Source organism: Colossoma macropomum, unplaced genomic scaffold (assembly GCF_904425465.1).
Source record: "Colossoma macropomum unplaced genomic scaffold, Colossoma_macropomum, whole genome shotgun sequence".
Classification (NCBI taxonomy): domain Eukaryota; kingdom Metazoa; phylum Chordata; class Actinopteri; order Characiformes; family Serrasalmidae; genus Colossoma; species Colossoma macropomum.
In genome coordinates this window covers 18712367-18739626 of record NW_023494795.1, presented here as the reverse complement: position 1 = coordinate 18739626, position 27260 = coordinate 18712367, and the positions used below count along the sequence as shown (strand labels likewise).

At 44.3% G+C, this 27260-nt stretch overlaps 1 protein-coding gene across 2 annotated transcripts in view; it reads left to right on the top strand.

The window, feature by feature from the left end:
• Positions 1 to 25096, top strand: part of jag2b (jagged canonical Notch ligand 2b) — a 51278-nt gene extending 26182 nt beyond the window's left edge. Inside the window, exons 5-25 of one of the 2 annotated variants that reach the window (XM_036581719.1) lie at positions 200 to 260; positions 3658 to 3788; positions 4578 to 4697; positions 4859 to 4972; positions 6529 to 6642; positions 8975 to 9088; positions 9507 to 9553; positions 10765 to 10941; positions 14022 to 14178; positions 14300 to 14464; positions 15217 to 15330; positions 15417 to 15644; positions 16950 to 17066; positions 17360 to 17387; positions 18287 to 18372; positions 18794 to 18907; positions 19030 to 19145; positions 19783 to 20034; positions 20431 to 20562; positions 21618 to 21768; positions 23023 to 25096. In XM_036581719.1, coding sequence (XP_036437612.1) covers positions 200 to 260; positions 3658 to 3788; positions 4578 to 4697; positions 4859 to 4972; positions 6529 to 6642; positions 8975 to 9088; positions 9507 to 9553; positions 10765 to 10941; positions 14022 to 14178; positions 14300 to 14464; positions 15217 to 15330; positions 15417 to 15644; positions 16950 to 17066; positions 17360 to 17387; positions 18287 to 18372; positions 18794 to 18907; positions 19030 to 19145; positions 19783 to 20034; positions 20431 to 20562; positions 21618 to 21768; positions 23023 to 23543 — 3059 coding nt within the window. In that variant the 3' untranslated portion in view covers positions 23544 to 25096. The remainder of the gene's footprint in view (positions 1 to 199; positions 261 to 3657; positions 3789 to 4577; positions 4698 to 4858; positions 4973 to 6528; positions 6643 to 8974; positions 9089 to 9506; positions 9554 to 10764; positions 10942 to 14021; positions 14179 to 14299; positions 14465 to 15216; positions 15331 to 15416; positions 15645 to 16949; positions 17067 to 17359; positions 17388 to 18286; positions 18373 to 18793; positions 18908 to 19029; positions 19146 to 19782; positions 20035 to 20430; positions 20563 to 21617; positions 21769 to 23022) is intronic. The other variant, XM_036581720.1, reaches the window with a different exon arrangement.
• Positions 25097 to 27260: the final 2164 nt, after the last annotated feature.

Here is a 27260-nt window from a genome sequence, read left to right as displayed (position 1 = left end):
ATGTGTCTGGTGTCCCAGGGAACACCATGAATTCTTAGATCTTGTTGTGCTTATAATGGGTCAGTGCAAACAAACAAGGCTGACTTGTTTATTTGTTTTGTTTGTTGTTTTTTTGTTTTTTTTCCCCCTTCTGTGTTCTATGTCTTACTCTCTCTCTTTCTCTCTTTCTCTTTCTCTCTCTCTCTCTCTCTCTCTCCAGCTATCTGTAAGCAGGGCTGTAATTTGATTCACGGAGGCTGCTCGGTGCCCGGGGAATGCACGTAAGTGGCAGAGTGTGGTTTCATGCTCGCTTAGCCCAGCTGATCTGGCTCCTTAAGTTCAGCAGGCCATATGCGTGCATGCTGATAAGAGATTTTGACCTGTTTACTTTACCATTAATTAATCAGTGCGCTGGAGCTGCTGTTTGTGCAAGCTGTTTTTTTCCATGTTTATTTGTGCCCAAGTTGCGTTCACTAATGCACAGTGCATTGAAAGAGGTAGCAGTAATTGGTACAGGTCTATGGAATGTCACAGTCCTCTTTTAAAGCTATATTGTGTAGCCTTTATAGCCTGCATTGCTTTTGTATTCTGTATAGCTCTTATAGATGCGACATAAGACCATGTCTCCATGGGGGATACCCCGAGAGCTCGCCTGAGGGCAGGTTTCCCTCAGATCTGCGCATAGTCACTGATCTTCCTGTCATTAGTCCCCAGAAATGCTTCATGGATATAAAGGGTAGATTAGAGGACTGTCAAAATGTAAGTGTTGCCCAAGTGCTCCTCTGGGATTTGCTTCCACTCCAAGCCTCAGTTCTCCTCAATTCACGACAGTCATTATGAGGTCACATGGCATCCTTTAAAATGCACAAAATGTTCAGTTTTTTACTGTCAACTAACAAACACCAGAACTGTATGTTCCATCTGAGGATGTCTCTAAAAACTAGTGTGACAAAGATATTTTGCTGTTGCAAAACGTAATATGTAGCTGGCTAGCAATAGTCTCAATTCCAGAAGGCTTGTCCATTCTCTGTCCGGCTAAACGCAGAACGTACGTGGTAATATCATGGTAATTGTCCATGACAAAGATTTTCATGGACTAAACTGACAACAGTCATAAATGCTTATGAATATTAGAGAATACTGATTTGTTCATTGCTAACTTGGAATTATAATTTAGCTGAATGTTTTATTAAATATTAAAAAAACATGGGTTGAAAGTCTGAGTAGGAAATTTCCTCGCATCCCAACAAATAAATATTTCCCTGTTCTTTTTGGGTGACCCGAGATGTCGTCCAGTCTTGGCGTGATCAAGCGTCATTCACCTTCTAAAGAATTTCACACATTAGATTAGTCAGTAGTCAGACTGAAAGCCAGTGTATGTATTCTCAGGGCACAGGAAACAGTGATGCTTCCTCTGCTAGAGCTTGCTGTGGAATCCTCTGACGTCACTGTCCCTCACCCCACTGCTTCTTCCTGCCCTAAACCTGCGCATGGCTCGTCATGCTTCCTAAGCCAGAAAAAGAGCCCGGAGCCTCCTCCAACCCCCACTTAGCGAAAAGCTAGAGCTGAATGATTTGTGGGAAAATATCTGACTGCACTTGTGAATTAAATGCAGTTACTTTCTGTAAATTAACTTAAGGCCTCTCTGTTTTCCATTCGTCCATCCATTTTTTGGGGGATCGAGGTTTGAACCTTGTGTTGCCAGATCGCCAGTTCACAGGCTCCACACTATAGTGTTAAATTTCTACACCTAAAACTGTTAAGTAATGTAAGATATATAATTAAAACTGCAGCTCTTGAGAATTGAAAACTGCAATTTCAAATTGTGGTTTCTATGTAAAAATGATCGCTCAGTCCTACGAAAAGCTCGACTCTCTGCCCAGCGGATTGTGGGACTGCCTATAGTTAAAGGCAAAGGCCAGTCAAATAATCATCAGACCCGGAACCCATACTGGGCCGATGGAGAGGGTGTTGAATATTCTTTGACATCCAACACCAAGGCCTCCGTCATGGAGGAGCCCCCCACTGCTGCTGCAATGGTGTAGTCAGGCGGCCCCATGCCACTAAGGCCCCCCTGTTGTCAGCCTCCTCTGCGCAGTCTGACAAGCGTGCATATCCAAAGAAAAGAGCAGCGTGAGCATTTCTAGGCTTTGAGCATCCTCAGGTCTTTCTTGGTTGCCTGGGAGAGGTGGACGATGGTAGGGATATATTCAGGCTTATTCCAAATGGAAGGACGCATTGTGTTCGCTCAGTGCCCCTGAGTTACAGAGCTGAACAGTATTTCACTTGTTAATCAATATTGGCCTTTGCAATACTGATATCACAAAAGGCTACAGTATAGGCCATTTTGTTCGTATTATGCAGCCCTGGAATGATGTTAGGGTTGCAGGGCAAGTGTTTGGTACCTACTAAAGCAGGATGTTATGAGTCATCTATGAGAGGACCACCAAGCCCCTTGCTCTGCAGGATGCAGTGACTCGCTTCCCAGCTTTATCGTCTCACTTGGAAATGGGAAGGAAGGAAGGAGATGATGAAGAGGGGATTTCTCAAGTTCTGAAGTTGCTGTTCATTGGAATTAAAAGAAGTTATCTTTAAGCTGACCTTTTGTTTGTACCATGATAGAACAAAATGTAAAATGACAGGAATGTGAAGGTTTTCCACCTGCCACACGGAGCGCTGCAAGTATTGACGCATAGGTTTTGAAGGCTTGTTCACAATGATCATGGACTTGTCTTGACACATAATGGTTTGCTTGCCAAATTGCTTCTCTTTGGAGTGAGTGAACTTACGTTTGGCAGTGCTCGGCAACACTGAATGCCTCTAAGCTGGCATGGGTTTCAGATTCTCTTTGCGCACGTTGGGCAGCCTACACACTCTTTCATGCACTAGTAGTAAAGTTGTATCTGGGCAACACAGGACTGAGAGCGTTCTTTAGTGGAGATGATGAAGGCATTCTCTCTCCTCAGGCTTCTGGAAGCCAATCTGCACACCAAGGTTGGTAGAAGTGTGTTTCGAGAAGGAGCTCTGGGCTTAGAAGTGAATGACATAGCCATGGTCTACTCTACAAAATGAGATTCTCTCATTCACGCCAACCCATCAGATTTAGCTGGAGGAGTTTTATGTCTTGTTAAAGAGGCACAGCCCTGAATTTTAATAATTAGTTCTTCGACACTGCATGGATCAAAGACCGCTTCTATTAGCTGAGGGTCTGCTTCCCCTCCTCTCTCTGGCGGAGGTACAGCTATGGAAGCCTCTGCAGCCGGGAGCCGGAGTTTGGCCGTGCCTGTCCTACAGGACTGGCGTCTTAAAATAGCCCGCTCAGAAATGACAAGACAGCTGAGACAGACAAACAGAGCGAGAGGGAGAGAAAACCACTGGCCTTGGAATAGCAGAGTGCTGCTGTAAACCAATGATTAGCTAACCCCTCACCGGCGCTACTCCATATTTCCTCTGGCTCCCACCAAGTCACCCATGGGGGAAGCGTGTGTTTATATGCTTGGAAGTGTTCTTAACCTTTGCCACCCTGCAAGGTCGTCTTCTGCTAAGATTAGGTGTCTACAGACACAGCAGTGGTGCTTTAGCTTAAGGCCATTGCATGAAGTTATGGGCTTGTCATTAAGATGTCATTGGTTGCTAGACAGGCCTCCAGGCTGATGGCGCCGCTCTTGTGGTTTTCAGGTGTAACTACGGCTGGCAGGGTCAGTTTTGTGACGAGTGTCTACCCTACCCGGGCTGTGTACACGGCACCTGCGAGAACCCATGGCAGTGCAACTGTGAGAAGAACTGGGGTGGACTGCTGTGTGATAAAGGTAATCCACATTTACACTTGCAGGCAGACAGTCACATATTAGACACACATTTGACTTGGAGGGTAATTCACAAAGCAGGATTTCTCAGTTATCCATATACCTGAAGTCACATCCTGTCCAATAGGAGGGACATCCCAACTGGATGACTTTTACCCAAGTTATCCAGCTAAACTACTTTGTCGAATAAACCCCAGGCTCTTTCATTTGTATACATTGAGGTCCACATAGCATTCAGGTCGGTTTGATCCCAAAAATCAGTTTTATCAAAAGAATTCCTCCTGTACTCGTATACGCTAAACATCAAACAAACATCCCAGCTAGGCATCAAACGAAATTACTCCACCTCGATTAAGTTGACTTGTAGGCTGCCTTGTCAGCGTAGCTCTTGGTCATGTGATGGAGTGCACGCGCCGCCGGCCACACACTAGATATTGATGTCGTGGTTGGAGTGGTGCTTCGTCATCTGATCCTGTGGCCGGTGGCCGGCGTGCATCCTGGAAGACGCTTAGGAATGTGAGGCGGCCGCTAGGTCGCCCGTCTCGGTGACCTTATCTTTATTTATTTACCGCCATTTATGTGCAAGGCCTCACCTTATAAGGCACACTGTGAGCCCGTGGACCCTCTCCTGTGGATTTGACAGCTGCCTTCCCCAGAAAGAGATGTCCTCGGAAGTGTCAGCCATGCCAAAAGGGTCAGATTCTTGATGGTGGAGCTGCCGGAGCCCAGCTTGTTTCATCACCTGCAGCTTGAGTTATGGACAAAGAGTAATGTGTGTTATTCCCTATGCAGATTTGAACTACTGTGGCACACACCACCCTTGTGTGAACGGAGGCACCTGCATGAACTCGGAACCAAACGAGTATAACTGCGCGTGTCCCGAAGGCTACTCGGGCAAGAACTGTGAGATAGGTAAGTGTCGAATCGTGTGCACTGTTTCACGTGTAATATTGCTTAATGTGCTTGAGCCGGCAGAAGCAGCAATGCCAGGAAATGTTGCCCTGCTGACCACAAGAAGCAGGGCCATCCTTTATGTCACAGTTGCTAATTGAGGATGGATTTGTCTTTTGCAGCTGAGCATGCCTGCGTTTCCAACCCGTGTGCCAATGGTGGCACTTGTCATGAAGTTCCCTCTGGCTTTGAATGCCAGTGTCCACCAGGCTGGGAGGGTCCCACCTGTGCTAAAGGTGAGTATTTGTCTGGGTGTCATTATGTGCTTATCCCTTGTTCTGGAGGTGTGAGGACTCCACCATTCAAATGTTTGTGATCTCTTTTTGCAGTGGTGTGTGTTTTTAAAATGATTCTAAACCCACTATGGACACCATGTTAACTGTCGCAGTGGTGACACTTAACAAATTTCGACAAAGTCTGATGTGATGCAGTTAGTTCTGTGTCCATCCAGACAGGTTTGTTAAAAGGGAAAAAGAATGCTAATAAGTCTCCAAGGCCACTCAGGCTGTCTTTAGTGGCCACTGGGCAGGTCTACACCATGCCAATAAATAAGCAGTTATTTAAATAACAAATGATCCTAAACTTATGAACAGTATTGTGTGTAGAACAGTATTTGTCCTTTGCTCTGCATGTGTTTTTCCCTGTTTTGCTCGTACCTCCCTTGTCCATACATGTCCAGATGCTGTTTCCAGGCTGGGCTCCTGCTGGGCAGTGTTGGCTACTGGCCGCACAGTGGGGTCCCCATGTGGGCCGCTCCTAGCTGAGTGCTCGTAGGAGCCTGGATTAGAGCACGGTGATACTGATCACTGAGACAGGGGGGATTTGCATAATCCTGCCTTAACTTTGAACCAACCCGCTTTTGGCTTTGCAAATCAGGAACGCGGCATGGTGCCCTCCCGCTTACCTCCTTTCCCCAAATCCCGAATTTAGCCCACCTTTCTGTGGTGGACCTCCTGCTTCACTTGGCAGTACTGCTCCTCCCCCTTCTCTTGCTCTCTCTTTTTATCCTGAACATCCCCCTTCCTGCCCTCCTGACTGTGTAGCCCCCTGGGCCAGGCCCACCAGGCCTATGTTGCCATTACCGTAGCAACAGGAGGGTCTCCTGCTGGAATTTGGCACGCTCTTCCCTTTTGGAGCCCACGAAGGTGCTGCTCCCCCCCGCCCCATACACAATCATGCCTGACCTATGTACACCCCCTCTATAGAACCTCATTCTCCCTTACAATCCAATAGATGCACCAGGCCGAGGAGGGAAGCCCAGAGAAAGAGGACGTCTGCTGCTTTTCTTCTCTCGTTTTGTTTGGCTCTGAAACTTCCTTGTGCTCAGTCCATTTGTGCCAGTATCAGAAGTGTGAGGATTGGAAGGCTAATAGTGGCTAATCTGCTGCCCTGTGGATTAGACTGAACACTAATCGAGTTACAGTGTAAAGCAGGACTGCTCTGTCTCTGACTTCAATTTCAAATCTCTTTTTCTCCTTTCTCTTTCACTTTCTCGCTCTCCTCGTCCCCTCTGTGTAGTGGGTGGTTATCAGCCCCCACAGCTCGAGTAAAATCAGCATAATCGCCCAGTTTGAATGTTTTATATGGAAAGCTATTGCACATAATTGGCAGTTAAATCCTGCTCATCTGAATCCATTTGGAACATTGACCTCATAAATGATTTTAATGGTGAAACTGTTTTGATTTGAAAGAACAGCTCTAAAATGAGAGAGTACAGAACAGCAGGCTGGAAGTTTCCAGTGGCTTATCTTTTAATGTGGTTGTGAGGAAGGATCTGCGTTTTGTATTGCAGACATGGACGAGTGCGCTTCCAGTCCATGTGCTCAGGGGGGGACTTGCATTGACCTGGAGAATGGCTTCGAGTGTCTCTGTCCTCCGCCGTGGGCTGGGAAGACCTGCAAGATCGGTAAGACTTGTGGATATTTACTGCTGCATGCCCAACAAAATGACTTGAAATTAGTTTTAATGGCCACATGAGAGACATTTAAAAATTGAAAATGCTGTGTTTACATGTTGTTCTGTGCCTTATAACGTTATGTGACTGGCTGCGGCATGCAGCCATGGAAGCGTTGCCATGGTGACAGCATGACTGGCAAAAATTGCTATAGGAGCTGTTTATTTGATTGTATGATGATTCTTTATTTAAGATAGGGGGAAAAATGCCTGTAGGATGCTCTGGACTCTTTTGTTATATAATACAGAGTGCATCTGGATTTCAACAGTGAGTTTGGCATCCATGGCTCCCCCCCAAAAAAAAATCAACACCTGGTTTATTTCACCGCTGCAGTTGATGACAAAAGCTGGGAAAATTGAGCTTCTGATGTAACGTTTTGCTGACCACTGTGGTACGCTGCTGCTGTCGGTGGCAGAATTTTCTGTCACTGCTCTATTAAAAATAATGGAATATCCAGTTTTCCTTGACCATCTATCATCCTGATGGAAATGCAGCTTTAGGCTGATTCAATATAAGTTCCTGCTGGGATGAGCACCACTGTAGTAGGTTTACATTATGCCCTAATGTTGTCGGGAAAGGCTGTAATTTAATATGTAATTTATAATATGGACGAGTTTAGAGAGAGTGACCTACATGGTTGAATTATTTCACATTTTTTGCTTTTTGTCCCTGAAAACTTATAACTGTAAGCATTGTGGCAGTTCTCTGTAGATCATCACATATAGGTCTGCCTGTAGTCGCTTATGCTTATAAATGTATCTTGCATGCTAAAAACTGGGATAAAATAAATAATCTATGGGAAGGACTTTCGTCTTCGTGGTAGGCTTATAATGTTTATATTCAGGATGATGGGGATTATAAAACTAATTATTATTAGAAACAGTGGTAGATGTGGATTTGGTAACTACACGTTGATTAAAGACATTCACCACCATTCCTTTTCCTCCCCCACATTAAATAATGTGGTAGCCTGTTTTGTTGGTTCATTTATCTGAGTGAATCTGTCTTTTGTGTTATGATATTAACAAAGGTAATAAGATCGGAACAGAATAAAATAATACGCATTCACTCATGTTTCAATAATACAATGACTCAACTAGTCATAGTATTCCATGATGCATCCTATCAGTTACATTGTGCATTGTTGCATCCCTGTTTGTTGACAAACGTGACTGTCGATGCATGCAACTGTTTTGGTTTTTACCTGGTGGGTGTGATCTTGTACCTGCATGTGTGTAATGTCCACCATGATGCCACCATTTTGCTGGAGGAGTAATTGTTTAGGGAAAATTGGTTTGGGAAAACCTGGAGTCAGCCTTCTGAGATCGGATCCCTCAACTGCGAGCTTTATCTGTGCCTTTGAATTTGCATGTTCGTGGCCACTACAGCATTTGCGTGCCTCTGTTCCCTGTTGTCCACTCGTCGAAGGAAGTACAGGATGTGAGAGAGGAAGCGGATTATGACCTGTAAACAAGCGGGGTGAAGAACTAGAGCCGGCGAGCTCACCTTACAGGCCGAACCTTAGCCCCCAGCTCGTGTTTCGCCCGGTCCTGCTGCGGCCCCGAGTCAAGTTTCCTGCGGGACAGGTGCGCAGGGGAGCGGCGTGCACTTCGCCAGGGGCTCCTAATGAATATTTAACCACCTAATAAGCTCCAGCTCTTTCACAGCAGGGGTCGCCAGGGTCACGGCACCAGTTTTTCTTCAGTTTAGTTTTGAAAGGAGATGGATCGCGTAGTGGATAACATTGACCAACGAATTTTGGTTTCTTGTCCAGACAGGAAGACTACTGCAAACCTCTTAAAAATAAGAGGTTCTTTGGAGCAAAGCTATAGAAGAGCCACTTTTGGTTTCGTAAAGAACTTTTTCAATTGAAAAGTTTAAGACAACCAAAAGTGGTTGTTGTTAGCTACATTCGACTACCATCAGAAGTCACTCTGGATAAGTGTTTGCTTTGGCATAGACATCCAGGAAGGCTTTTCAGAGAAGAGATGTGAACGGAAGTGAAATTACGAGAAGGACACGGATGGACCTGATGTCAACGTTGGAACAGAGTCTAATAGCTAAAGTGTTGCCAGTTTGCGCAGGCTGGTACAGAGTTACAGGCCGGAGCCATTTCAATGTGCTTAATGGTGGTGGGGCTACAAAGAGAGAGCTCCAGTTTCTCTCCTTGACTTCATTGCCTTACCTTCTCTTACTTTTTTCTCCCTTCTTCTCTCTTGCCTACCTTCCTGTTCCTTTTCTACACATTCCTCATCCTTCCTTCTTTCTCTCCCTTAATCCACAGATGTGAATGAGTGTGTGGGGAAGCCTTGCGTTAACGCTTACTCTTGCAAAAACTTGATTGGTGGATATCTCTGTGACTGCTTTCAAGGATGGGCCGGACAGAACTGTGACATCAGTCAGTATCTCTTCACGTTCTCCTCTCCTCACTGGTCCCTGTCGCCACTCTCTTCGGTGCACCTTCTTCTTTTCTCTCTCTTTTCTGGGTGCATACATATTCGCGAGCACAAACACACACACACACAGGCCAGGGTTTCCTTTGTAGGCACCTGATACTCTGCAGGGACACGATCACCTCACACAGCGTCATAGCTTCAGCTCCTGTTGCATGTTGGGTTGCTGCTTCCTGTTGACTAGCCTGTGGGCTTGTGCTGATTGAACTAATGCTTCTGCGTTCGGCTCACTAACTCCTCCTCCTCTTCATCTTTACTGCATGCAATTAAATTAGTAATGACGAGTACTCCCGTTTTGTTTCCACTCAAGCACTTTGTTTACTGTTTTGTTCATTTATTTTTTTTTTTCTTTTTCATGCTCAGACTTGAACGGCTGCCACGGACAGTGTCAGAATGGAGCAACCTGCAAGGTAGAGCCTCTCCAGTTATAGTTCTCTGACCAGCTCTGGTATTGGAGGACAGTCCAGCACAGTTTGTTAATTTATTTCCACCAAAAAAAACCTGGTTCAACTTAACAGTTAGTTGCCAGGTGATTAAATTAGTAGATGTGTTTCTATTCTTTTTAGTTTGTTTAGTCATATTGCCTGTTACCTGAGCCTAATTTTGGATCTCCATGGTTTAGTCAAGGATGAATCTCTGAAGAACAGGACGGGGGATCCACCAAATTGCAAAAAGTTTTTTCAGTGGCCAAATCACAACTGTATAGATACTTTCTTTGATCAGAATTTAGTTAGAATTAAAGGCGTTTCACATGATTTAGTCAAACTTGTGATCATGCATCCTTTTACTGTCTAATTCAGGGTGTATTCACACTAAGCTGTTTTGGTAAAAGCACTGCCTGGAGCGCTTTTTGTGCTCATGTGAACAAATACCTCACACAACACACACACTGTAACCATAACAACTAGAATCTCACTCAATGCTTTTTTGAATATTTGAACTTTTTGCATCTCTGGAAAGCATTTTTCTGCTCTGACGAAATAAACACTGGAGGCATCGCTTTTCTATCCAGCTCGCGTCGCTTCTCATGGGATCAAAAGTAAAATGTGCTGGCAGATGAGGAGAATTCTTACCGTAAATGCTAGTGATAATAGAAATAACCAGTTAGTTCAAGGCAGAGATTTCCAAACAGTTTGAAGTGCATTCTTTTTGTTATGAAGCATCAGATTCAATTTATAGTAAATCATCCAATCAGAATTATCTGCTTCTGCCACCTTGCTTTTGACTAGATTCAACAAATTCAATTCTTTATTTATGCTTAACCTTTTTTGTCATAATTTCAGGTTTTATTTTCATGTAAAATAAAAATAATTTTGTCACTGAAATGACATCCAGTTTTTGGCAGGCCTAGCAAGCAAACTGGCAGGCACAGCCCCCTAAGGTTCACCTACAGCAGTGGGTTTGGTGGTGTGGGGAGTGCAGGGGGCTCTACTTCTAGATGCGCTGCCATCTTGAAATATTATCAGGGAAATTGCCAAACTGTGCTGGTGTCTGCCCCTCCTAAACCGGAACTGCTCTAGCTCGTATTCCTCAGTCATTGTGTTTGAAGTCTGTGTTGTTTGTGGTGTTTCCATCATTTGCACTCAGTGATGAGCGCTAACATGCTAATAATCTTATGCAGGGAGGAGCACGGGGAGGCTACCACTGTCAGTGTCCTCCGGGCTTCACAGGCACCCACTGTGAGATCCAGAGAAACAAGTGTGCCAGCAGCCCCTGCCAGAATGGCGGCCTCTGCCACGTGTTGCTGGACAGCTTTGTATGCGAATGTCTACCTGGCTACGCCGGGGCGCTGTGTGAGGTGAGTGCTACAACTGCTGGATGAGTGCTTGAATGGGACATGGATTCTACAACCTTACAGTTTACAGGTTGTGACATCTTGGGTATAAAATGAATCGATCTAAAAGTGCTGAATCAACTACATATACAATACTATGCAAAAGTTGTAGGCCTTAGCAAATTGTTTAAAGCATTTATCTGGACAATGTAGCTTCAAAGTAACTGTAAGCATTAATATAGAAAAAACAAGTTGTCAAAACAGTTGCTATCTTTTTAGCAATACCTGATTTAACGTGATAGAGGATTGATTGAACCATACCAGGTGTTGGATGATGGCTGTTATTAATATTACACATTCTCAATTGGAGTTTTGGGGATACAAAAACATTGACAAACATTACATCAGTACATTTTGTGTTAATGTTGTTTGTATTTATTCTAATAATAGTGTTTTTATTTGGGGCAAAAAATGCTTACTGCCCATATCCATAGCTTTTTAAAAATAATTTCATGTGTTATTTTGAAAAAAAAATTTTTGGTCAAATGTTGTGATGCTGTTTTCAAATGTACAATCTCCCAAAAAAGCACAGTTTATTGTTATGTTGACTATATTCCACTACTGTGGAGTCTTTCTCTGCGCCATTCATGTGTGCTGTGCTTTTCCTTGCCCAGCCCAGCTAAGCCCAGCCCATGTTGCAGCAGCTAAATTGGGAGGCCTCCTCCCATTTGCATGCATGTTTGTTTGAAGCCTTGGTGCGGGGCAGATTGGCCCTGCTATTCTAGCACAGGTGTGAGTGGGTAACTGGAGCAGAGGGGTTTATTCCTGCCACACCGCTCTTGTTGTTGGACGGGATGCTGGAATAGTCTGGTCTGGGGCCAGTCGCCGCCCAGCGGAGGGTTTGAAGTGGATCTCTGTGGAGGTGCTGCGAGCTGGTCTGGCCAGTCGCGGCTCACTGTACGGGCTAAAAATAAAGGGCGTAGTGAATGAGGCAACTCTTATTTGGGCGGACTGGCTGTTTGCCCGCGCGTGGCCCGGGAACGAGGAGGCCTTGATTTTTACGTTCGATTCATGCTTGGCGTGCCATCGCGCTCCTATTAGCCTGCAAGGGCTCCGGTCTTGCAGACGGATCGTGGACTATACGGGGCAAGCGTTTGATCTATGATCGCGCTCTTCATGAACACCTGCACTTGAACCTACTTTTAGAGCCCAAACCCGAGGCTTGCAGCAGTCCTGCCCTTAACTGATACCCTATGGAATAACTGCCAGCTAATGTATTGATATTGAGCTTCGGGTGATTGACGGTCCAGTTGAAACGGATGCCGAATTCCCTTTAGCTCAGCCTGCCGGAGCAGTTTCATGTCTCAAAGCTGTCTACCGTGCTGTCATCATCTCTTGCATCACCTTCAGCGGCGAACCGTCTTTAACCTTCCACTGTATACACGGCTCATCCCTAATAAAATAAATAGACTGAGAGAGAGGAGGGAAGGAAGAGCCAGGCTGCAGCCCCACAAAATGCCTTACATGGCAACTGGTATGATCTATCCCGCTCAGAGGCTTGTTTAAATTCCCCACAAGTTCATCCCTCTTGAAGACGCTGCATAAAAAACTGGAGACTGGAGACATGCTGTTAAAGTGGTGGGGAACTAGCGGCCTAGCTCAGGAGGAGTTGATTTATATCCAGAGCACTCGACTGCCCTGAATACCTAAATATTATGGGATGCAAATGATCATCTAGCCTCTGCCTCTGAGTTTGACGTCTCTTGAATGGCCTAGAATATCAGCAAGTGTACAGTCAAGTCCAAGGGAAGAGAAATGTGAAAGTGTTTCACGTCCCTGCTGAATCTTGCTCAATAAGACAGAAAGGACGGCTAAATTTAGCCTTACGTTTTGTTGTGATCGCTCTCTTGTTTGAGGGCAACGGTGCACTCTCCTTTAGCTGTAAGCTCCTGGCAGGCTTCCACAGCTTATCCCGCTCTGTTTATCTCCGTAGTTTAAGAAGATTGGGCTTGAAGAGCTAAGGCCTTGAGTAAATCAAAGCCTCACTAGCCTGTCTGGTCCCTTTCTCCTGTTTACCTTTTTCTCTTTTGTTTGCCCTTGTCTTCTTAATATCAGAATCAGGAAACACTATATTTACCAGTACATTCCCACAGTGGTTATAAGATGCACACATGTATTGGACTTATTTGTTTTAAGAAATAAAGAGTATAGAAGAAACAGAATAACTGCAACATTAGGAATGCACAGTGATACTGAAATCATATCGGTATCGGGAGATGATTATATAGAAGACATTTTTGGCGTTGTAAAGATGATCAGATTTAGCTGATACTTCAAACCAGTATTTGATGATGATTGGATTGGAAGAGTAGAATGTTTAGCCAACACTCGGCTACTGTGCTAAGATCTGCATTTTATTCCTTTTAATGTATTTGTAACCTTTCAGAATTAAATGTTACTTTTCTTTAATGTTAATCCAGGTAGATCTAATCCATGTTTCTACATTTTATAAACATATATATAAACGAATGGGCAACAGGATTATTTATCACAATACTGACAAAACATTGTCACAGTATGGCAAACTGAGCATATTGTGGATATTGTTAGTACTTAGAAAGCTCTGACTAACTACATGTTTCATGACAAAGTGAGCATAATTACGCCTGTTTGGTTGGATTTACAGTAAAACGCTGAATATTATAATTATAGTATTTGTTTTTAAATGTGGCACTACAGGTTCTATTTTGTCTGTTCCAACTCAAAAAAAACAAATCTCAGACAAACTAAATTTTGTGATTAATATTGTGCGTCTGGAAATATATGTTTTTCTTGTATCACCCACCCCTAATATATGTGATGTTTATGTCCTGATATTGGCTGATATGTACAGCAGATATTGGCATTGCACGATTCCCATATCAGTACATTCCTAATCAAGGTGAAGACATAGAATATATGAAGTTCAAATAGACAGAGACAAATAGTAGATCTGTTTAGTGTGGCAAGATTAAACTGCATATACATATTATACAATAAGTAAGTAAATACATACGTTTCTGTAGCAAGTTTTGTAACCTCCATCTATATAAATGTATATGTAGGTTCAAAGCCACTCCAGCCCTTGCGAGCCCAACCCGTGTAAGAACGAGGCGTCCTGCCACAGCCTTCTGGGGGATTTTTACTGCGCCTGTCCCGAGGACTATGAGGGGAAGACCTGTGCAGACCGCAAAGACCACTGCAGGACTGCCCCATGCCAAGGTAAAGAACACAAGCCTCTATCATAACTCTCCACAGCTCTTTCCCTTGTCGCTTCAGCAATGCTCTGATCTACCACTGATCGCAGAATTGACTGGTAAGCTTGCGTCTCTCACTCTCACAGTGATCGACAGCTGCACGATTGCGGTAGCAAGTAACAGCTCGGACGGAGGCGTAAGACACATCTCGTCCAACGTGTGTGGCCCTCACGGACGCTGCGTCAGTGAGCCCTCTGGAAACTTCACCTGCACCTGTGAGCCAGGCTTCACTGGAACTTACTGCCACGAGAGTGAGTCCTGCAGCCCCTCACTGTCTTTCTCCACACTTTCTCTCCAGGTCCAACAGCGTCCCTCTGCAGACTCAGACAGCCAGCAGGTTCAGGGTGTGTGGTTTGATGTAAGGTGGTGCATTATGGAGAAAATGATCAACTTCTTTATAGTGGTATTCATAGTAACCAGGGGTCTTAATGTCTACATTAAATGTACAGTTTTAATATGTTGATGATGAAATAGTGGAAAATCTGGAAAACTTCATTTTCTGTGGGTACTGTTGTGTCTTATATTCCACCATGATTGAATAGTTTTAAAAACATTTAGTAGTTAGGTACATTTTAGGCCAAAACATTTGCTCAGAACTATCATGTATTTTTACATGTAGAACTTAAGGCTGGTCCCTGTTAACTCGTTTCTCGTGAGCCGAGCACTTCATACAAACCACTCTGAATGACTCTGTTTGCACTGTATTGATTTAATAATTTAAAAGTTTTGACAAATTTTGTAATTCCCTGATAATTATTAACTAATAACTACAACTAACAACAATTAAATACAAAAGTATAGACCTTTCATTCTGAATCAGCTTATTATGAAAGACATTAGTGGGTGCGCATTTAAGGCCAGATCATGCAGGCATAGAACTGCTGCTGGTTCTCAAGGTCTGCAGATAGATGCACTTGGTCACTCTTGCTCGTGCTAGCTTTTCTCTCTTCCTCAGCTTCATTCCCAAACTCATCTCCTATGCCCTCTCTTCTCTCCTTCCCAGATGTGAACGACTGCGTGAGCAGCCCATGTCGGAACGGTGGCACCTGCATTGACGGCGTCAACTCCTTCCAGTGCTTCTGTCCTGATGGCTGGGAAGGAGACCTCTGTGACCTCAGTGAGTAGAGCCATCTTCCTCTTTCTTTCTCCTCAGCCTCCTTTGCTCCCTCCGTCCCCACTTACTCCTTTCTACTACTCCTTCAGATGTAAATGAGTGCAGCAGGAACCCGTGTAAGAATGGTGGCCGCTGTCAGGACCTGGTCAATGACTTCTACTGCGAGTGCGCAAATGGTTGGAAAGGCAAGACGTGCCACTCGCGCGAGAGCCAGTGTGACTCCAGCACCTGCAGCAATGGAGGCACCTGCTATGACCACGGAGACGCTTTCCGCTGCGCCTGCCCACCTGGGTGGGGCGGAAGCACCTGCAACACAGGTAAGCTTGCTGACCTCTATCCTCTGTTCTTCAAGAATATGGCTGTGAACATAGGTAACAGTCTGTGGAACAATGGTTTCTATCCCTGGAGTCCTGGAGTATTCCCGTCCTGCATGTTTTTTCCTGCTCTCACAACTCCACTTCTGGACACCCACTCCCTTGCATGGTTTAAAAATATTCCTTACTCCCAGCACACCTCATACAGCTCATGGAAGGCTTGATAATTACCTGATGTTCTGGATGAGGTGTGTTGTAGCAGGACAGTGGGATCCTCAGGACTGGAGTTCAGAACCACTGCTTTAACACCCCGACTCAGGAAGGTCTTGTTAATGAGCTGATAAATGACAACTTTCTCAAACTGACAAAAGGCAACTGGCACACTGACTAACTGAAGCTAACTTTTAGAGCTGTATATAGTATGTAATGCATATAGTATGTAATGGCTGTAATAAAATGTATATAATATAATACAATGCCACAGTAAACCTATTTGTAAACAGTGTCAGTGTATTGAAACCTGTGTTCAAGTTCTGCCAAAGTCCTTATATTATAAAGGAGGAAGAGACGGGTCACTGGTGGAAAAATGAATGAGAGCTCATAATGCTCAGTGAGCATCTCCACTCAACAGAGAAAGTCACAAGCTTCAATAAAAAGAGCCAGTCGGCTTGCTGGTAAAGCTGCAACTGACTGGTGTAAACTGTGATTTAGTGCATTAAGCTGCTGTCGGAGCAAAACCTCGTATCTCCATTGTTGTTTTTCTGTTTTTGGCATAATTTGAAAATGCCTGTTGCCCTTTACATTGTGTGCAAATGTCATGGTGAATGGACCAAAATTACTTAGAAAAAAAAATGGTTCCACTGACTTACATTAAAAATAAAGTAGGTTTTTCTCTTATAAAGTTACCATTTTGGAGATACAAGGTTTACTTCTGACAGCAGCGATTAGTTTATGTATCTCAGTCAAAACATTTTTGCTGGATTAGTGAACTGCAGCAGTCTTCTCACTGAATGCAAACAAAGGTTTTGTTGTTTAGGAAATGTCCTGCCTTCTAGGTTTTTTCTTTTTTTCTTTTTTCCAATGTAATCATACTGAACTCAAATGCTGGGGTCAAATGCAGTGGTTCTGGTGTATTATAGCATCAAATTATAATATGGAGGGAGAGAATTGGGAGCCACTGGTGCAGAGAGTTCTCTTACCCTGTATTTGCTATTGCTATATGGATTGAGTCGATCTGAGAGGAGCTCTGATTGGCCACTTCAGTCTATTTCTGTAATGCCAAGTGCCGTCTCTCTGTCTGTGCTTCAGCAAAGAACAGCACATGTGCTTCCAGTCCGTGTGTTAATGGTGGTACCTGCGTGGGTGGCGGGGACACGTTCACCTGCATTTGTAAGGACGGCTGGGAGGGGCCCACCTGCGCTCAGAGTGAGTGACTGACTACTGTACTTTTCTTTTGTATGATTAACCTAAAACTCTTGACTTATTAGTCAGCTATTAATCTTAAAGCTTTTTAGCCAGGCACTGCTATGAATTACTCAGTAATTACTATGAAACTCCTATGTAAAGTCTAGACCTGTTCTTAAGGGGTTTATGGAGTTAAACCCTTTTTTAATTAGCTGCTTCAGCACTGTGTATTGCTGTAGTGATAGTGACTGTCTAGCTATGTGGTTCATCCTCTCTTTCTCTCTCTCTCTCTCTTCTCTTTTTGGTCCTCACAGACATCAACGACTGCAACCCTCACCCGTGGTAAGTCAGCTTGTGTTAGTCTCCTGCAGCTGGGCTGCAGTAGCCCCCCCCCCACACATATTTACTCTACTCTAGCCAGGGCTGCTGGTGGTTCTGTTGTTCCTGCTGTCTGTGCTGACCCTCCCCTTCCCTGTACAACACCGCCGGCTGTGAATAGCCCCTCTCACATGGCTTTCGGCCCAATCCCCCTCCCCTCTTTTTTTTTATTCTCTCTGAACGGATACAGAGGAGGCAAAGGGGGCCGGTAGGTGGGGGGTGGGTGTTGTAAAGACAGGGGAAGATGTCCTTAAATCACCCCCTAAATCCGACAGCTCGGGAGACCCTGGGCCGGTTTTAATGGGGCGCACAATAGAGCCAAAGGCCCTAAAAGAGTGCCCCCAGCGGTGAGGGGTTGAGGGGTTGGGAGAAGGAGGGGTGGGCTGGCTCTTTCTCTTCCAGCCCTCGCTGCCCTCCTGCCATTCTGCCCCGCTGACCTGCAAGCAGGGGGATTGGGAACAGGGGGAGAGGGAGGGTGTCCCAGCAAGGGGGCAGCAGGGATTAGCATCTGAAAGGTGTGGTATTGATAAACGGGACAAGGCCTTTGTAACCCTCTCTGTCCCACTCTCTGTGTCTTCGTCTTTTTCTTTCTTTTTTTCTCAGCGTCTTTTCATCTCGCTATCTTTCCACCATGTGTCAGGCCCCTACAGTTTTACTTAACCCTTTAGACCTTCGGCTCATTATTCTGTTATTAATAGTAAGGTTTATTGTGCAGTAACTACTATGAATTATTCAGTAGCTACTATTAAGCTATTATGTTATATATATATATATATATATATATGAGTGCAAAACTGAAGTCTGGTGCTGCCACAGGTCTCGTTGGCCTTTTTAATTCACTGCTCTCATCTTCCTCTCCACAGCTATAACGGAGGGATCTGCGTGGACGGGGTGAACTGGTTCCGCTGCGAATGTGCTCCAGGCTTCGCTGGGCCCGACTGCCGCATCAGTGAGTATTCAAGGAGGGGAGAGTGGGAGCGATAATGCTTTGAAAAAGGGGTGCATGTGGCATGTCATCCGAAATGCCAGATTACTGAGCATCCCGTGCCCTTTGACCTCGCCAGGGGGCAGAGGTCAGCTCTCGCTTATACACAGACAGAAGAGATGAATTATTCAGGCGGTGGAAAAATTCCTCACTGCTCTCAGGGAGCTGAGTCTTTGTCTCATCTGACTGTTGATGGCTCTTACATAGAAAATAGTCTTAAAGGATTCCATGCATTTCCCGAGCCTAATTTCTAGCCAGCTACCAGAGGGAGCCGCCTCCGAGTCCCAGGACATAGTTCAGAAATGTAAATTAGTTCAAAAAGTCACATTTATTTTTCTCAAAAGGGCTTCGGTGAGTAGGTAAAATGTGCCCTTTCCTCTTCTAGACATTGACGAGTGCCAGTCATCACCCTGCGCGTATGGAGCAACATGCGTAGACGAGATCAACGGTTTCCGCTGCATCTGTCCACTTGGACGCTCTGGCCCTCGATGCCAAGAATGTGAGTAGCCTTCTGGATTTCATTCCATTAGATCACTGCATGCTTGTGTAATATAGTGAGTAGGAGTCCTATGAGTTGCTTCAGCGTGGGACTTATAGTTTCTCTGTTGTTGTGTGGTGCAGTTATAGGCATTGGGAAGAAATGTCATTACGAAGGACTGCAGTACCCTCATGGCAGCCGCTGGGAGAAGGACTGCAACACCTGCCAGTGTGTCAATGGCAAAGTGGAGTGTACCAAGGTAAAAGTCATGCACACAAAACAGCAACCTAATCAGGAGCGTCAATTTTGTTTGCCCTCACACCGGCCAGTCTACACACATGGTGTAGTTCAGGGTGCTCATCTAAGGTGCTCATCTCGACAGTGATTAATAGACACACTGTTTTTGTGATGTAACCTTGTGATGTAAGTGAAGCTACGTAGTATTTGTGAGATAGTAATGATTATTTAGGTATAACAATGTCTGATTTCATCTTGCTATGGATTTACTTAACACTTGAAGGCTGAAGCAAAAAAGTGGCTGTATCTGTCATTTTGTCTACTCTTTTCCATTTATAACATGATTTATAATTGCTGGTGTTGCGTTTATTTGATATATACAGAACGTGATCTAACAAAGCTGAAAATTCTTTTTTTTTCAGTTTGTCACAAACTACCATTTTGAACATTAAAACGCATGAATAGGAATAAAAGTCACACATCAGTCGGGCTGTATCGTTACTCTGATTAAACCAGTCATAAGTGTTTTTGTTTTCATTCATGCCAGTATAGATTGGGATTTTCAATTACTGTTGGTTTAGAAGTGTGGATAGTTGAAAGGCCAAACTAGTTTAAATGCCCATCGCTAACGGTTATTTGACCCCTGTCCCTTCTCACAGGTGGTTTGTGGCCGACGGCCGTGTCTGCTGCCAGGAGCCCCAGGCCGAGAACGCTCTGCCTGCCCAGGTGGTCGAGAGTGCCAGGAGCACAACTTCATGACCTGTCTCTCTCCCCCCTGCCACCAATGGGGCTTCTGTTCCAGCCCTGAGACCATCCTAACAGTCGACAGCAAGTGTGAGCCCAACACGGGCTACCTGGACAACAGCTGTGCCCGGATCACCCTGATTTTCAACAGGGAGAAACTGCCCACAGTGAGTTCAGGATTAGTCAATATAGGGTGGGATCTAGATTGTGCAGCTTTTATACAGCCATTTTGGTATTTGTAGCATATAAGGAGAATATACAGTTTACATTTGGCGATTCTGGTACTGGTACTGTATGATTTTAACCCTTGAGAGTTATTGTTGTTGTTCTGCTGTACATTTTGCTATAGATTTGATTTACATTCCATAATTACACATAGGTAATTACATAACCACTTATTGCAGTTAGTCATCTCCTATTTACCACAATTAATTGTGGTATCAGTTGAAAGTTTACAATCCAAACTTTTGTGGGCAATTTCTGTGAGTGGGTATTAAACACAATGTAAACAGGTGTTTCAAGGCGTATACATTGTGAACAACAATACTTGGTTCTTCTCCTAGGGAACAACAGTGGAGAATGTGTGCTCGGAGCTGAGGTACATGCCAACCACACGGAACCTTGCCAAAGAAGATACTCTCGTGGTTCTTTGTGAGCTCTCCTACTCCAACCAGGATGCAGTAGAGGTGGCCATTGTAAGTGCACAGCTACCTCAGCTTCGTCTAATGTTCTCTTTGGCTCTGGATCTATCCGCGTCTTCCTGTAATACACAAGACCACTAAGCTCTCTTTCTGGAAGAAACAAAAGTGAAAGCCGCAGGTGCTCTTTAAGTCTTTTAATGGATGTTGAAGTCTTAATTTGATTTCTTGCCGAGTTGCACACGGTTCCTTGATGATGGCACGTGCACTGGTGCCAGTAGCCCTCCTCGCAAAGGCATGCCCATTCTGCTGTAATGAGATTCAGTTGACTGACCAGCAGCAGGTCCACCCGCAATGCGGCACTCTCCTTCGCAGCTTCAGAACCAGGCTAGGGCACAACTGGAGCATGTTCCATCGGCTTCCATCAGATGCAGCCTTGGTGGAGAGGAGATTTAAGATAAGCCAGTTAGATAAAGTAGTGCGCCCATTCTTGTTCAGTCATGACTTGTTAATGGGTAAAGCTCATGTTGGAAAAGTTGTATTTGTGAGGTGAAGGATGCGTATAAGCTTTCCAGTAGATTTTCAGCTTTTATATGAGTCATCACGGCTTACGGTGGATTGTTGGCAAAATCTCTTAAAGTACGTTTACAATGTGATCTAAATCCACATACACAGTATTATAACAAGCTGACTCATAGATTTAGGAGCTGCACAGATATGCCTAGCTGCAGGTCTTTGCATGTCGGAGGGTGAATAAAACCAATGGCATGGAGGTATGAATGGAGGGAAAGATGGTAATCGCTGTGTTAACTGGCCTATTAACAGATCGCTTTGTCGACTTTCTCTCTCCACTTATGTGAGCTTAGGAGCTGGTGAATTTGGTGAATCTCTCGAGTGCACGTGGTCATTAGTATTTCATGCAGAAGCATAACTGTGCAATATCAAACACTTGTCTAGACATATTTCTCACATTCTCTCTCCCTTGAAGTGTCTTGTCAGTATATATTACTCTCTCCTTTCATTCTCAGTCTTGCTCTCCTGTTGCCTCATGCTCATTCTCACTCACACACACTCCACACACTAATAACATCTCCATTGTTGGCTCTCTGCAGTCCTTCCAGCAGGACGAGCAGCCTGACCACAGTCGGATCCAGGAGGCGGCCAGCACTATCGTCAGCGCTCTGTCCAAGCGCCACAACAGCACCATCATGCAGGCCGTCGTTGAGGTCAGAGTGGAGACACGGCTCGTGCCCCAGCCTGTGGGTGAGTAGAGCCGCTTTCAAAATTAACCTCTGAAACTGCAGGCTTACTCACTGTTACCCAAAGGAAAAACATCCTTCTTAAGATTGTTGGGAGAAATACAGCATCTCTCATTATGTATATTAAATAGTGAGGGATCACTGATTTTTGATTTCTCTGTCCTAAACCACGCTTAGGAGAAAAGAAGAGATCTGCATTTAATTGTAAGAAGTTCTGGAGACAAATGAGAAATACATGAGGTTGCATGAAAGATTTCTGAGATGAAGCAGAGCTATAAAACAAGATGATGAGATTTAATACTTCTTTTGTGTAAATATTATTCAGTGAGACTGCAGGGAGAAAAAAATTATCTGTGCTTATTTAGAACCAATCAGAGCAGGTTCTCGGAATTTCAGAACCAGGAGAACACAGCCTATGTTTCACCCTGGTTTCTCACACGACTTGGCCATGTTCCAGAGAAGTAAATTAGGTTAAGAGGTGATCTCATTTGGAATATTTCTTTCCTCTGGGTAATCTCAAGACTGATTATTTAGTAACCGCTATAAACTGTTAGTTTTTTAAGCTCATATGTAAGTTATGTGTTTCTTAGAGTGATTAATTAAAGTATGGGAACACTTACAGGCCCTCTGAGAGGGTCCCAGAGAACCCTTGGAACCAGCTGAGGAAGAGACCATAAAACCAGTGTGATTCATTCTCTTTTCTCTTACTGTTGCCTCTTTCTTTGTTCTGTTGCTGATGGTGCAAGTGAACAGTATGACTAAGTGGAAGTCTCTGTCTGCATACTTTCTGCCAGTAATGACTGCTAAAGAGCCCTAAATGACAAGGCCTTCTCTGGTGGAGCTACAGTAATTTGCTCGCAAAGTTAAAAAGGGCCCCATCTGAGAATGTCCGTTATACCAGCAGTTCCCAACCCAGATACCTTCCCTGCACTTTTCCTTTAACTCAAAGACCAGTGAGTTGTTTGTGAAAGCAGAATGTTCCAGCGCAAAATCTTTGAGTGTTTCATTTTGTGAGAAGGTTCTGCTCAAACTCATGTTTTGCTGTCTTGACGTAACAGCACTAACAAGCACGTTCACACTCTATCTGTGCTGTGAAACAGCAGTCAAAACACCATCCCTGATCTTGTGATTCTGAACTACGTAAACCTTTTTTTTTCCCCCGTTGACTTTCACACTTCACTGTAACATTTTTAGTAGCTGAATAGTTTGAGGTCTATTCTTAAATGTGTTCTGTTCTTGCTTTTCGTCTTTTCTGTAGATTACTTGGTGCCCGTGCTGTGTGTGGTCTTCTGTGCCCTGTGGATCTTCTGCGTGATCGTGTGCGTGTGGTGGACGCGCAAGCGCCGAAAAGAGCGCGAGAGGCGCGAGCGTGCCCCAGTGGAGGAAAGCGTCAACAACCAATGGGAGCCGCTGCGGCCGGTGGCGCGGCAGCAGCACAAGGACAACCGGGACGCCGAATATGAGCGGGCCAAGCTCATGGGCTCCCCGGAGCGGGCCCAGGGAGAGGGCGACGAGGAGCCCGAGGAGGAGGAGGAGGAAGAGGAGCTGGATCTGGCCGAGGAGTGGCGATGTGGGCCGGAGGGCGGCAAGCGGCCCGTCCCAAAGTACTCGAAGGCCACAGTGCGGCTCAACAGCGAGCTGATCTGCACCACGCGCAGCAGCAGCGGCGGCGCACCCCTCAAAGCCCCACACCGGACGGCCCACAGCGCCAAAGACAACCGCTGGAAAAATGTCAACAGCGCCCCCGCTGACCAAGACGCCAAAGGGATCTGCGTATAGACACTGGGCACGACGCGCAGAGAGAGGCTCTCTTGTTCTGTAGAAGAAGAACAAGAACAAAGGCTTTTGAGTTCGATAAGAGAGACAGAACTTTTTTTTCCTCTTCCTTTTTCACTTTATTTTTATTTCCTCATGCTGAGAAGTTTCGAGTCCAAAAAAAAAAGAAGCGGAGATTTTTTTTCTTTTCTTGACATATTTTTATTTTTTTATGTACAGATGAAGCAAATTTTGTTTTACTTTATAAGAAAAAGGCGAAAGAGACGCCCGCTTTTGTTTCTGTTTTTCGAAATGTACTGCTGAAACACAAAGAGCAGGAAAAAAAAAACACTCAATAGAGGAAAAATATAAACTGTATAAAGACTTTCTGTTGTTGTTTACAGATGATTGTGGTTTTGTTTCATTGTGAGCGGCCCATGTTTTTTGGCACAGACCTTGGATGGGGTGGCCAGTGAGGTGCACTGGCTCTGGGGTCAGAAGTGAGAACGCCCCCCCCCCACCTCCATCCACTTCTCTCCACCTCTCCTCACTCCACGCCTGCCTTACTGAGCTCGTGGGTCAGTGCCTGCGAAGTGGCCTTGTTTTTTCTGTCACGTCTGTTGTCTTGGCTGAACGCTCTTCAAAGATAAAAAAAAATTAAGGATTGCAGTATTTTGAGTTGGTAGCAAGTGCCTTCTGACGAGCCCATTTGTTTGCGTCTCTCGCTGCCGAGGTCAACCCTAGATAGATCACTACAAAGGGAGAGGCTAGTCACAACTCCCATTTCACCACCGAGGTATTTGATCAAAGAAAGATAAGAAATGTGTAAATATGTGTATATAGTAAAGGAGTCGCTGTGTATATTTGAATTTAGTAACTTAAGACAAGTCACACTTTTTTATTACTATTATAATTATGATTGAAATTATTATTATTATGATTATTATTGTTATTATTATTATTATTATTATTTTCTTTTTTTTTTTTACAACGCCATTCCTTTTATTTATGCCAGTTGACATAGGCAGGTTTTATAACAAGTATACAGCGTCCCACAGTCAGAACAGTAATGTAATCAAACAGGTCATCTTTTTTATGTTGTTGGTTTGTTTTCACTTTATAAGGCAAGTAATTCTTCAAGATTGTGTGGTGTATCGTGGCGTGTGTGTTTTGCCTCCGTTAGAAAAAAAAAGAGAGTCCTTATCCCCTTTCAGCTTCTGTCCTTCCTTGCTGACATAGAATGTTCTGGAAACCTGTGGAAGCTCCTGAAGTGCGTTCAGGCCTACCAGGCCGAGCGCGCCATGCTTGTTAGGACGCTGGTCTCTTCATACGATGTGAAACTATGTTCTTGCTCCATCTGCTTTCTCCTGCTTTTTGGGTTTAGGCTTCATGAAGGGAACAATTTTGTTGTAAAGCATTTGTGTTCGAGGTACCAACTCCAAATGAAAATGGATTACCTCAGAAGTGGCTCACTATGATTTCCTTTCGTTTTCATGTCGGATATTACCCTCGTGGATGGATTCTCGCTTCCATATGTGGGAGGTTGCAAAATAAAAAAATTGAAATATTATCCTGAATTTATCTGAACAGCTGGTAAAATAAGAAAACATACATAAAGCTGGATGTGCATTATTGGAAGGAATGGGGTGGGGTCGGAGGAAGTTTAAGGAAAAAAAGTTGTTTTGTACAGAAGAATTGCTCTGCAAAAGTTTTGGTTCATTTAGTGGAATTTATGTTTGTTCTTAGAAATAAATCAAACTATTTATTAAAGCATTTTATAACAATCTGCTCAAGAAAACCTCTGTGTTCTGGTATTTAGTATGAAAATGTACATTGACCTCAGCAAAGCTCAGTCACCATGTTGTAGAAATGTGCCTACTGCAGTCTTAGTCACCAGTAACCGCAAAGAGTCCATTTCACAGAAGGTCTGTAACAGCATCTTCCTACAGTGAGGTCATAGTGAAAGAACCTGTTCTAGGCCTAGTCATGTAATAATCATATAAATAAACCTGCTTGTCCTTGCTGCTGCCAGAGGCGAATATCTAGCAGATCGATACAGGAACTCTCCCTTCCAGTCAGGATGGCCCTGGGAGGAAGTAGCCAATGGCAACTGCTCGCCTGTTCTCTGCTGACTGCCCGCCGACCAATAGGATGATACAGTTTCGTGTGGCTTCATCCACCCTGAATGTTTCATGAGGATGCTTATGATGATGCTGGGAGTTATGCTTTTGTCCCACGAGGAGCTGCAGCTAATGGGATGATCGTCTGCTGGAGCGTTGGTGTCAGGTTACACCTCTCTGAGGGAGGGAGGGTGGAGGTTGTAGGTGTTTCCAAAACTAATTTGTTTCAATCATGCTGGTAATGCAGGATGTAGAGCTCTGGATAGTAATAACCTTTGGACAGCTGAAAAAAATAGGTTTCTTTAAACAGGCATTCTGGCCTTAAACTAGAGCTTGATATGCAATTCATGATTTAATATTTTTATTCATTAATGTTTCCTTACTACAGTGCCCAGCATGCATTACGCAAATACATCATACAGCCATTGGTAATGACTGTGGTGTCACCCAGTCCTGGCCACTAGTCTAGACACTGATCTGTTGGTTAATAAATGCAACCAAGCTAGCATTAGCGTAACTTCAACCTCAGTTCTTAAACAAAATAGTAAAGAACGCAGTGATGGTCTTTATTCAGCACAAAAATGGATGTCAAAAACAAGTTTATTATCTGTTCAGCCACAGCAAAGAAACCAAATTTGAGGGAAAGTATCTAGACAGCCAGCTACACTGTTAACCTTAGCTTTTAGCTTTTTCCCCTCTTCTGACGGGTCATTTCCTTCATTCAGTTAATCCACTATCCGTTTTTTAAAGAGAACTTTCAAACGGCTGCCCTCAAAAATGCACCCACAGCAGTGGTAGTTTTTCTGAAAGTTTCTCCCTCCTTCAAGGTACTTCATCAGAAGTGGGTTTTCCTAGTCTTTAAACCGGAACACTGCTCTAGAGTACGTGTCAGGCCCTGGTCCTTGTGGGCCAAAACACTGCAGACTTTAGCACACTGCCTCATTAAACACACCTGATTCAACTCATTAGCTAATTAGCATGGCCTTCATTAACTGAATTCAGAGCGTTAGATGAGGGTAAACGTTAATATCTGCAGCTCTTTGGCTCAGAAGGTCCCCAGTTTGACATGCCTGCTCCTGGAGATCTACCTTCTAGTACACGTCATCTCCAACCCTAATGTATCCTGCCTGATCTATTGCCTTCGGGAGTCCTTGATAAGCTGAATGAGGTGTGCTGGATTTGGGTTGGAGGTGAAACCTGCAGGAAGGTAGACCTCTAAAAGGAGGGTTGGTGACCACTACTCTAGTCTGCAGCAAAGCTGTAGGATGTGAGTAAGCATGTTTAGCAGATACAGCAGTGGTCACGTTCCTTTGAAGTAGTGTTAAATGTAGTTCCACTCTAATTACACTCTTTAAAAAGGTGGTTTTTAAAGGGTTCTTTAGTAAAGAAAATGGTTCTGTATAGAACCATGTACACTCAAAGAACCCTTTGCACAATTAAAGGTTCTTTGTATCATGAAAGGGGTCTTCAGATTGATGGAGAATGTGCTGTAGATGGTTTATGGCACCAAAAAAGGGTTCTTCTATTGTTATGGTGTCAAGCTTTAATCATGCGAAGGGTTCTTTGAGTGTTCACAGTTCTACATAGAACCATTTTCTTTACTAAAGAACCCTTGAGGAAA